The following is a 12,079-nucleotide window of genomic DNA, read 5'->3' as shown; positions in this document are numbered from 1 at the left end:
TTCTGCAAATTACCTTAATGTTTGAGTTAATAGAAAACGGCTGAACTCTCTTAGCTGCTTCTACCTTAAATATGTTGCCATATGTTGTTTTGGATGAGATACATGAACAAAGTCTGGCCTCACACATACATGTAGTTGGAAAAAGGAAGTCTGTTTTAATAGTCTTTTCAGATAATTGTGGATATTCTTCGATACCACATTAAAACTCAACAGGTTGTTTGCAATGTACACTCTGAACGTTGCACTGCATATTCTGTTAACATTAAAATCCATTAGTCTACCTTGTACTTTGACCAAATCTTATACTCATGCATGATTTTGTACACAAGTTTGCAACTAAAAAGTCTATAACTACTGGAAAACTGTCAAGCTCACAATTGTAAATACAAGTTTTCCAAAATTCTAATTTTTGCTTGAAAATCCAAATCTTATCGCTGACAACAAATAGTTGTTTCCTTGAAATGGATCAGATGCATGGATCAGACAATTTGAAATTTGTAAAATGTCAATTCTATAATATGCATGCCTATCAATTGAAGTTCTCTTACGTATACATGCCTATTTTCCAGTTAAGCAGAAATATTTTCTATCTATCCATAATAAATCTATTGAATTAAAGATGGTTTGCCTCTTAAAACTATTCGTCTGTTTCAAGTTAGCTCAAAGAGCCAGTTAATTTTTCATTTTTCTCACACAGCAACAAAATCAGTCTGAAAAAAATCTAAACAATCATGCCCCATGTAAAATGAAATCTACTTCTTCAAGTTTTGAGAAGTATATACATATTAAAACAACACTAAATATACTTCACATGAAAGAAAATAAAACTGAGTGATCTTGACAGGATTTTTAAATCAAATCTACCTTCCTTCCATACATTTCAACATTTTACACTTCTTTCTGCTTGGTTCTTTTTATGAAATATTCCTAATTAGCTCAGTATTTTGGTTGGGAAAGGCCTTACCTGTTGAGCAATATGAGAAATATGAGCTCCCTGAACTGCAGAACCAGGTTGCGGTGCTGTCTCTGAAGTGTTACTCTTGTGGGAATCTTCCATAATCAACTATAAGAGGAAAAAAGTTAGTTAAAAGATGCTTCCTAACTTCATTTTCAAGAAATCCTAAGACATTTCTTTTCTAAACATGTACTTTTTCAGAGGAACAGACAAAGCTTTTCTATGCTGTGGGCTGAGCTCAATTTATCCAGACTCAATATGTTCTGACGCTCTGTTCTGTGTAGAAATCTAACTATAAGATCTCAAGAAATGGCAAATAAAAAGTGCTATAGAATATGTATAACATACTGCATAGTTGTATAAAAACTGGCAACATGGATGTCTCCATAGAAGAGAATTGGTAGCTATGGAACAGTGATAGTAAAGACTTTACCCTGCATACTTTTTCATTTTTAAAATTTTGACCCACATGAACATGTTAAAATTTAATAAATGGCACATATACATGTAAATCATTGTGACTACATTTTCAAATGTTATCCCACTCAAGAAGTATGATAGTCTTCTGGGGTGCCTGGGTGACTCAGTCAAGTGTCTGACTTCGGCTCAAGTCATGATCTCATGGTTCATGGGTTTGAGACCTGAATCAGGCTCTGTGCTGGCAGCTCAGAGCCTGGAGCCTGCTTTGGATCCTGTGTCTTCCTCTCTCTGCCTGCTCACACTCTGTCTCTCTCTAAAAAATTAAATAAACCTTTTTTAAAGTTAAAAAAAAAAAAAAAAAAGAAGTATGATAGTCTTCCTATCCATGGACACAAGCATCCTTCTCCAGTCTAGGGAACAGTTTTCTCATTGCACACATACTTCTTTACAGAGAATTCACTGAGTAAAAGCTGAACTAAACAAGTAACACCATACCTAAGTAGGTTCTAAAGATCTAGATAATCGACTACAGGATATGCAGGCTTGGTAAGAACAAGAATGAATGGGTTATGAGAGATGGGATATGTCAAATGGGAAAAGAACCACTCAGAAAAAGACTGCTGGGGCGCCTGGGTGGCTCAGTTGGTTAAGCGTCCAACTCTCGGTTTCAGCTCAGGTTCAGGAGTTTGAGTGCCGCGTCCGGCCCTGTGCTGACAGTGCGGAGCCCACTTGGGATTCTCTCTCACCCTCTCTCTCTCTGCCACTTCCCCACTGTGCTGTCTCTAAGTAAATGAAAACAAAAGTTGTAAACTTCCCCTACGTATAATTTTGTATCTTGTTCCCACTTATCACTAGTATTTTCTAGATTTTAAACTTTTTATTTAAAAAAAAAATTTTTTTTTAACATTTATTTATTTTTGAGACAGAGAGAGACAGAGCACGAACGGGGGGAGGGTCAGAGAGAGGGAGACACAGAATCTAAAACAGGCTCCAGGCTCTGAACTGTCTGCACAGAGCCCAACACAGGGCTCGAACTCACGGACCGCGAGATCATGACCTGAGCCGAAGTCGGCCGCTTAACCAACTGAGCCACCCAGGCGCCCCTCTAGATTTTAAACTGAAACATATTTAGGGGCGCCTGGGTGGTTCAGTCAGTTGGGCACCTGACCTTGGCTCAGGTCATGATCTCACCATTCGTGGGTTCAAGCCCTGCGTCGGGCTCTGTGCTGACAGCTCAGAGCCTGGAGCCTGCTTCAGATTTTGTGTCTGGCTCTCTCTCAGCCCCTCCCTTGTTTGCACTCTATGCCCCTTTCTCTAAAAAACAAAAATATTAATAAAAATTGAAAAGAAAACTGAAACATATTAAAGGCTACACAATATTCCATCCAGTGAATAGATACGATTCATAATTTTTTACCAAACAAGACAATATTGTGATTGATATCTTTGGTACATAAAGCTTTTCCACAATTAAAATTATTTCTATAGGATACATTCCAAAAAAGAGAATTGCCTGATCAAAGAGTTTGAATATTTAAAGTTTTCTGAAGGAATTACACTCTATCGGAACCACATGGAAAAGCAGATAGGTGAAAAACAATATATTGTTTTACATTTCTTTTAATTCTCTATTAGTTGTGTGAGATATCTGTTCATATTATTTGTCCATCCATCTACCAGATTTTAGTTTTTCTTTTTAGCCTATATTTCTTAATATAAATTTCATTGTATCACGTGGATATAAATATTTTTCCAATGTGATTTAACTACGATTACCTTAAAACTTTTAATTTTGGCAAATTCATCTATTCCTTCCTATGTTGTTTCTTCAACTGCTTTTAAGGTCACATACAGTCCCTTCTTTAGGAAGAGCATAGTGGTTTTTAATCTCCACTGATACAAGTGTATCTCCGCGGACTAAATATACAGACAGCATCAAAAATGGAATGATCTATTTTCTACATACTGCCTCTATTTTTTTAAGCATTTTATTTTTAAGTCATCTCTACACCCAACATGTGGCTCAAATTTACATCCCAAGATCAAAAGTGGTATGCTCTACTGACTGAGCCAGCCAGGCAGCCCTAAAATGCCTTTTTTAACACTCCATTTCAGAAGACGTAAGTTAGAATGCAGAAAAAAAATGTATAGTGCTAAAGCACTGAAAGAAACTATAAAAGATGTTTAAAAACCTTAAATTACTGGAAATGATACTTTTCTGTTTCACTGTGACTCACTGATTTTTCCTCCATAACAGTATCATTAAGAAACCCTCTCTCTAATGGAAACTAACACAATCAACAAAACACATTTCCTACTAAAAACCACTACAGTCAGCAAATAAGATTTTGGACAATTATTACAACCACATTTCCTATGGAAAATAAGATAGCCTATTTTCTATAATTTTTTAAAGAGTAATCAACTAAGGGCACCTGGGTGGCTCAGTCAGTTGAGCATCCAACTCTTGGTTTTGGCTCTGGTCATGATCTCATGGTCTCCTGAGTTCAAGCCCCAGGTGGGCCGGGCACTGGCAGTGAGGAGCCTGTTTGAGATTCTCTCACCCTCACTCTCTGCCCCTCCCCCCACTCACAAGGTCTCTGTCTCTCTCAAAATAAACTTTAAAAAAAAATGGGGCGCCTGGGTGGCTTGGCTCAGGTCATGATCTCACGGTTTGTGAGTTCGAGCCCCGCATCGGGCTCTCGCTGACAGCTCGGAGCCTGGAGCCTGCTTCGGATTCTGTGTCTCCCCCAATCTCTACCCCTCCCCTGCTCATGCTCTGTCTCTCTCTCTCAATAATAAATGTTAAAAAAATAAAATAAAAAAATAAAGAGGAGGGGCGCCTCGGTGGCTCAGTCGCTTGGGTGTCTGACTTCGGCTCAGGTCATGCATGATCTCACAGCTTGTGAATTCGAGCCCCGCATCGGGCTTTGCGCTGACAGCCCAGAGCCTGGAGCCTGCTTCGGATTCTGTGTCTCTCTCTGTGCTCCTCCCCCACTCATGCTCTGTCTCTCTCTCCTTCAAAAATAAACATTAAAAAAAAAAAAACCTTTATTTTTAATAAAAAAAATAAAGAGGAATCAACTAATCTTTTTTTTCCAAAATGAAAACAGCTTTATAGTTCCTCTCATTGTAAACAATACATACTATATATGTTTAATATTAAGAGTATAATCTTTACTCACTTTTGAACTATTATTCCTAAAATTAAGGTTAAGATTAACCATCCGTTAAAAACTGGTTCCTCAACACAGAATAAACTGTATGTGTACAAAGGCATTTTCCATGAAAGTAGCCCCCAGCAGCAGATGGACGCTTAACATTAGACAAGGGTAAGTAGGGCAGAATCACAGGGGGGCAGTGAAACACAGTTTCAAAAGTGCCATCAATGGGAATGAATTTGGGGAACTGAAAAGGCAGCAGGCTGTGATCTTGCTGACGTATAAAGAACGTAAGAGGGGCGCCTGGGTGGCTCAGTCGGTTAAGCGCCCGACTTCGGCTCAGGTCATGATCTCGCAGTTTGTGAGTTCGAGCCCGCGTCGGGCTCTGTGCTGACAGCTCGGAGCCCGGAGCCTGCTTTGGATTCCGTGTCTCCCCTTCTCTCTGGCCCTCCCACGCTCATGCTCTGTCTCTCTCTCTCAACAATAAACGTTTAAAAAAAAATGTAAGTAAAAAGCAGGGTACTTTTAAGAAAATCTGCAAAGAAAGGAATATTATACACTAGGCACTAAACTAACAGCTTTTTAAAGTATCATTTCCTGAATGCCCTATTTGAGAGATAAGTAAATTGAGGCTCAAGGAAACTATCATTTACTATGGATGTCATGGTAAGATGTGAATACAAGACCTGAAACCATAACTATTTAATCCAAAACCCATGGAGATTTTTTTGTTTTGTTTTTTATTCCACACTGCCCCTCTTCCTCTCACATCGTCAATCTGTCCATCTGGCAAACACCTACTCTTTTCAAGTTTCATCTCAAACATTATGTTCCCAACTGCTCCAGGTCCTTTCTTCCTACTTCACTGTGCCCTGCGGTTATTTCTAACGAGGTTACTTACCACTGGGAATTCTGTTTATTGGCATGTCTGAGTCCCCCAGTCTTAAGGTGCCTAAGGACAGGGCCTGTATTCTGTGAATGCGTGCTCTACCCAGCAGAGACCCTCACGTATGCAGTAAACAATAAACATCAACAAATACAGTTAGTAATCTCATTTGATGAATGAAGAGGGTCTCAGCTTCCTCACCTATAGAGAATATTGAACTATGATAAGCTTGAGGGCAAAAAGGCTCTTGCTCGACATCTCCACAAGTGAATTCATGATCTCCCCTCAAAACTGTTCCTATTAGTCATACTGCATTTCTTTCAGGTCTTCAAATGTGTCTGCCTTGCTTTCTCTCACCTTCAGGCTTTCACACATGCCATTCCCTCTGCCAGAAGACACTCCTTTTCTTCTCTTCATGTGGCCTACTCCTTTGAGTTATTTATTCTTCCAAGCAAACTTTCATTACTCCCTCAGACAAGTCTAGAAGCTCTGGCTGCCTCCCCATAGAACATGTTACCCCCTCTGCTCATGGCACTTATCCCAGTACTGTAACGGCCTGTTTTCTGAACAGCACCAGAATGCAAGCTCTAGGGAGCTAAGGACCATATCCTGTCCCAACACAGCACTAATACCTTGCATATTTATTAAAGGTGAATAAATCAATGTCTTTAGTTGGGGTTTATCTAGCTATAGATGAAAATAATGGTTAAAGAAATATATTTAGGGATGCCTGGGTGGCTCAGTAGGCTAAGCATCGGACTCCTGATTTCGGCTCTGCACTGACAGCATGGAGCCAGCTTGGGATCCTCTGTCTCCCTCCCTGTCTCTGCTCCTCCCCTGCTCGCTCGCTCTCTCTCTCAAAAATGAATAAACATTAAAAAAAATACATATTCAGACAATTACTTCAACTCAGCTTTAGACTCAGGACAACTCAGACACAAGAAAACATCCTACTGTTAATTCATTATAATTAAGTAGGATGATATGTGAAGAAAAAGCATGTTTAGACGGGACTACCACCTACTGGTGACATAACAGTACTGTACAGATGTATACATCTGTATACATCACAGACCAAACAGAACCTCAAAGGATTAACTACAAATCATAGAACAAACACATTCAGCGTTAGGACAACAGTACTGATTCCAGCTGGGACACCGAGGTAACTGCACATTATAAACTCCATCGGAAAAGGAGCATTTTAATGAACCTGCTTATTTCTGCCGGTAATGAAATTCTCAAGACAAAATGCATTTTGCAACCTAAACCTAACACACAGACTCTTATCACAGCCCAGGTCAGTCTGACAAAGATGCTTGCCAAAACTATGCTGAAAAAGCCTCAGAAGGGTATTCTCAAGGAGTAGTACAGCTATCCCCCTGCTTACTGAAAATGTGTGTTCCATCACTTCACTTTTACAAAAAACCCACACTAATACCGGATTTCGCTAACCAAAAGAAATCCGAAGAAAGAGGATTTTCACTTTCAGGGAAAAAAGAAGAAAAGCGAAAACACCATTCAGTGTGTGTTTCGCAGCCTTCCCCCAGAACTACACCCAGCATCTCATGTCCGTGGCTTTGAACTCTTGTCTGTGAGCATCCAGACTTTACCTCGATTTACTTTGTTAGTAAGACGTGTCCTAAGGGAGCAGAAAAGCCTGAGAGATTCTTTTCCGGGTCTGGAACCACTGAAAAAAATTTCCGCATACATTCATGGTAATTGCTTCTTGGCTTTAGGCCACTTCTCCCTGAAGGACAGGTTTCATGAAGGAATGCTCTGATAGCTGAGGGAACCGGTACTAGCCCACTGCTCCTCAAAAGCTAACCAAATAACCATCATTTAACACGGACAATATAATTTTAGAGCAGATTACGCTGCACGCTCCACCGTGTAGCTGATGCCGGGAGATCTCATGCTTTTGTTTTTTGCGATAAAGGAGAAAATCAAAAGGACCGTTTCCTCGCTTTGATCCTGCCTAAAGATAAAAAGAGGAGCTTCTATCACCCCACACCCTCCTTCTCGCTCATCAGCTCCACCTTTCCGCTACCGTTTCGTCCGTCTGTGTCATTACTGTACCCCACTCAACTGTAAGCTCCCCGAAGGCAAGGGCGGTTTCTGGAACCCTCCACCGCCAGCGGCTGGGCCTGGCACGCCGAGGGCGCCCGGAGCGCTCTGGGGGATCCCTGGCGGACCTAAACCGGTCCCGGGCAGCTGGGCGGAAAACGCTCGGAGGCCAAGGCCACGCTGCCCTCCGCGCCCCATTCCTAGACCTGCGACGGAGGGCGCTCGCCTAGGGCCGCAGAGGGGCCGCTTCAGACGCGAAAGCCACCCCCGGCGGGAGGTCTCCGGTTTTATTTTGGCTGAGGGGTGGGGGCCAAAGGGAGACTGACTACTGAAGGGGAAACAGCCGGGCGAGCAGGAGAACCGGAAGCGCGCTCGGCGCGGGGACAGCGGGCAGCCCCTCCCCCTTCCGCCGCGCGCCCTCCGCGCCCCTCCCCCACTGCGGCCGCCGCGCGCGACCCCCACCCGGCGCGAGACCCGACGCGGCGTCCCCTCCGACGCCTAGTCCCCGCGCCCTGCCGCTGCCCAGGGACACGGGAACGCGTCGCACCCCCGCCCCCTGCTTACCTGCGGCTGCCGCCTCGCCGCTGTCCGGGGCGGGAACTTCCACTCCCCCCTCCCAGGTGGATCCGAAATTCTCTACCCACTTCTCCACGCCCTCACGCGGCGGGGTATGTGCCTCTCCCAGGGATTAGGCGGAGCGGGGAGAATCTGTGTCACTTAACAGCCAACTGTCCTAGGCTACCGTTTCCTCGGCAGTCAGGGCCGCCACTGGCGGCATGATCTACACCAGGCCGGGGGCGGGGTAGGAGAGGGGGGCAAAACTGAGTAGTTGAGCGTGGGGGGTGAAGTTAAGGCGGTCCCTCCGCGCGGGCCGCCGTCCTACGTCACCGCGTTGCTCACGTGACGCGCCGCCATCTTGTGCCGGGTTTCTTCCGAAAACCTGGCGCACTTCCGGAAGGTGCTACTCTGGCGATAGTTGCCAAAGGTTTCCCGGAGTCGTTTTTCGCTTCAGGAAGTCTGCCTTCACTCCTCCCTCACCTCTGTTTTCGGAGACCCGCGACAGCTTGCTGGTGTCGGAAGGCCGCTCGGTACGGGGCCGCTCTCATCGATTCGAAGCGTCGTTCTGAGCTCAGCTGCTGCTTGGTCTGGGTTGGGTGATCGGGTCCCGAACGGTCGTCCTTGGCCTTGATCCACACCTCAGCTGTCCGGGTCTTGTAGAGAGAAGTGACTTGACGCGTGGAGGTTTGCCCTCTTCATCTTCTCGTAGTTTACCCGGACTCTTTTTCTTTCTTTTTTTTTTTAAAGTCTATTTTTGAGACAGAGACAGAGCATGAACGGGGGAGGGGCAGAGAGAGGGAGACAGAATCGGAAGCAGGCTCCAGGCTCTGAGCCGTCAGCCCAGAGCCGGACGCGGGGCTCGAACTCGCGAACCGCGAGATCGTGACCTGAGCTGAAGTCGGACGCTTAATGGACTGAGCCACCCAGGCGCCCCTCCCCGGACTCTTTTTAACCCCAATTGCGTTGAGCTGCATCCTTTATCCCATTCGAAAGGATTTTCTCCAAAGACTGGTTGCACACGCACACACACGCACCCACGATGCCGGCAGGGTGTTTTGAGCGCCACTTCGCGTGGCACCTGAAACGGATTTACCACAGCTGTTAGAAGGGAGCGTTGTAAAATGTTACGCCGTCGTTTTAATGCATTACAAAAACTTAAAGATATTCTCAAATGTGTCTACCTTTCTGGAGAAGGGATTATGCATTGTTCTGATTTGTCTCTTTATCCGTTTCCTTGCAAAATACTACTTTATGGCTTTATTGTGATAACAGACAACAAATGATACATCTTTTAGTGTGTGCTTGACAAAAGTCCTGGGATGTTCTGGAGTTTTACTAGTTTGAGATCTCCACGACGTAGGAAACCGATTTAGTGGATAGAGCCCGTCCTGGTTTTGACCTTCAAGACTAGATAATGTGATTTAAAACTCGAGAGTTACTCTGCCAGACACTTCAAAGAGTTCACTAACGTTTCGCTAATGCCTTTCATTCAGCAAACATTGTTGACTACCCATTATAACTTAAAAACAGGTGTCTGCCCTTATTTTAGACTTTTGATTAGGCAAATTACCCAAATCTCTCTAAGCTTATCTTCCTGTTATCAAAATTGGGGAAAATATAATATTCAAGCCTTGTTCCAGAATTGTTCAAAGAATCAAAAGGTCATCTACCATAGAAAAGCAAAGTGTCCTGTAAAAGTAAGGAACCATGAAGAGGTTCTCAGACATCAGCCTTTCCTGATTAACAAAACCCAGCGCCCGTCATTCTTGAATCCAGAATATTAAAGTCTAGAAAGCTGGCTGTACGTTTACTGTTCTTTTTGTGTTGGCTGTTTCTTCTTTGACCTCAGAATGCCTAACAAATGCTGATTGGCAAAAGGGGGTGGATGGACTGAAAAAATGTTACCATAAAAACAAACAAGTTGTACACAAACCTTCAAACTGTGCATGGATGGACTGATCCACTTCAGCTCCTCTTCCACTTGTAAAGCATCTTAAGCTTAGATACTATGTTGTGCAACGCGCCCCTCGCAAGTATTTCCACCACACTTGTTTCTCATGGAAGTGCCACCTGCTGTACCTACCACTGCTCTGAACTTTGAGAAATAACTGCAGATGAAGAAAAAAAGAAGGCTTGGTTACGCCACACACGGTACTGAGTAGTAAGAATTTATAAACCAGATGGACAGGTCTTTGACTTTAGAAGTTAGGAAGTAAAGTGAAATAAAGTAACCTAACACTCAAGAGCCAAAGGCAATTGTCCAAAATAAACTGGTCAGGGGCACCTGGGTGCCTTAGTCAGTTAAGCGTCCCACTTCAGCTCAGGTTCATGATCTCACAGTTTGTGAGTTCGAGCCCCACATCAGGCTCTGTGCTGACAGCTCAGAGCCTGGACCCTGCTTCACATTCTGTGTCTCCTCTCTCTGCCCGTCCCCGGCTTACACTCTGTCTCTCTCTCTCTCTCAAAAAGGAAAATGTTAAAATTTTTTTTGAACGTTGGGTGGCAGTTTAATTTTTTTTTTTTTTTTTTTTTTAGTGTTTTTATTTATTTTTGAGACAGAGATAGACAGGGCATGAGCAGGGGAGGGGCAGAGAGGGAGATACAGAATCCAAAGCAGGCTCTAGGCCCCGAGCTGTCAGCACAGAGCCTGACTCGGGGCTCAAACTCACAGACCGTGAGATCGTGACCTGAGCTGAAGTCGCTCGCTCAACCGACTGAGCCACCCAGGCGTCCCATAAAATGTTAAAAATTTTTACATAAACTGGTCAAGCCAGTGGTGGCACCTCTTCGGCTCTTCTGGTGCACTGTTTTCTATTAAGAGGGAGAGACATTATATTATAAGGAGATGGGTTTAGTAATACTACCTGTCCCGTAAAGTTTTGTAGATTAAATGAGTTTAATACATGTAAAATTAGAGCCACTCCGGGCACACAGGAAACAGTAAATAAATGTTGGATATTAATATGGAAAATGCTGCGGTGTAACTATGGAAATTTAGTTAAAAACCATTAAGGGGACACACACCTTGAGAAGCTTCATTGGTTAGCAAAAGGATGGAGCTGGAGTAGAGGACTTGAGAGCCATGAAACAGTGTTTGGAACAATCCACCTCTCAAAAGGCAGAAATTACAAAAGCTAGTAGATGTAGGCTTTATGGTCTAAGCAATAGGCTTGTTTCTGTCTTCTTTTGTGTTTTGTCCTTTTTCAATACTCAAGGCTAAACACACAGGAAAACCTAACCCCCTGCAGGGGGTTGTAGTTCCTACAACCATACTATTTCAGATAAATCAGCCCTGAAACTGTTTGCTGCTTCATGTTAACTGTGCTTGAACTGAACATCTAGAACTAGTCTATGAGCCCTGAGAGTGGTGGACGACTATCCCTCTTACTTTTTATGGAAACTTCTCACAGTCAAATCTATCTTACCAATAATGGGCACCTGACCCAAGCTGGCCATCAGAGTCTCCCCTGTGGAACTTGTCTTTGGCCAAAAATTAATCTTTCTCTAGGTAAATGGACCTAACGCTTGGGAGCTCTGTAATGAGCCTCTTCCATCTGTGAACAATGCAGAGCTAAGAGAGCGAACCAGTGGCTTTCTAGGCCCCAGTTCTAGAACTTGCCTGAGATACAGCTGCCTGCTCCAGCCCTTAGGTTCCACAAGCCATCCTTTGTCCTTGAAATGAATAGCACTTTTCTATTTAAGCTAGTTTACTCTGGTTGCTGTTCTTTCTAGAGTCCTATCTAATACACCTGGGTGCAAGAGAAAGAATTTCCTTGTGACTTCGTCCCCTTCTCTGCACCCCATCACCTTAGTCCACGCTGTCATCACTTCTTGCATTATGTATTGTGATGGCCTCCTAGCTGGTGCCACTAGTAAAAGCTTATAACGGCTAAGAATTGGTTATTGTTGTGTAGTTGGATTGTATAAGCAAACTATTTACCTTCAAGATTATTACTAACCAGTTGCAGCAAGTCAGCTTGGAACTGAAGTTCAGCTTATTGGAGGAACCTTCTTTATGTCGGTCACAGCAGC

The 12,079-nt window shown here is 43.7% G+C and overlaps 1 protein-coding gene across 7 annotated transcripts in view; it reads right to left on the bottom strand.

Moving 5' to 3' along the window:
- The window catches only part of ATF1 (activating transcription factor 1), an 81,494-nt gene extending 71,339 nt beyond the window's left edge, over positions 1-10,155 (bottom strand). The window contains exons 1-2 of one of the 7 annotated variants that reach the window (XR_006219942.1): positions 5,780-6,186; positions 965-1,063 (exon numbers count right to left, since the gene is read on the bottom strand). Coding sequence is in view for 6 of the 7 variants with exons in the window: in XM_042992277.1 (XP_042848211.1) it covers positions 965-1,063; positions 5,780-5,839 (159 nt within the window). In the remaining variant the exon portion in view is untranslated. Of the gene's footprint in view, positions 1-964; positions 1,064-5,779; positions 6,188-7,035; positions 7,113-7,511; positions 7,850-8,053; positions 8,534-9,980 lie in introns of those variants that run through there. The other 6 variants (XM_042992278.1, XM_042992279.1, XM_015542239.2 and 3 more) reach the window with 6 other exon arrangements.
- Between the last annotated feature and the right edge of the window lie 1,924 nt (positions 10,156-12,079).

The sequence above is a fragment of the Panthera tigris genome, chromosome B4 (assembly GCF_018350195.1).
Source record: "Panthera tigris isolate Pti1 chromosome B4, P.tigris_Pti1_mat1.1, whole genome shotgun sequence".
NCBI classification, from domain to species: domain Eukaryota; kingdom Metazoa; phylum Chordata; class Mammalia; order Carnivora; family Felidae; genus Panthera; species Panthera tigris.
Note: the sequence above shows the minus strand (reverse complement) of the source record. Positions and strands in the feature narration are given on the sequence as shown.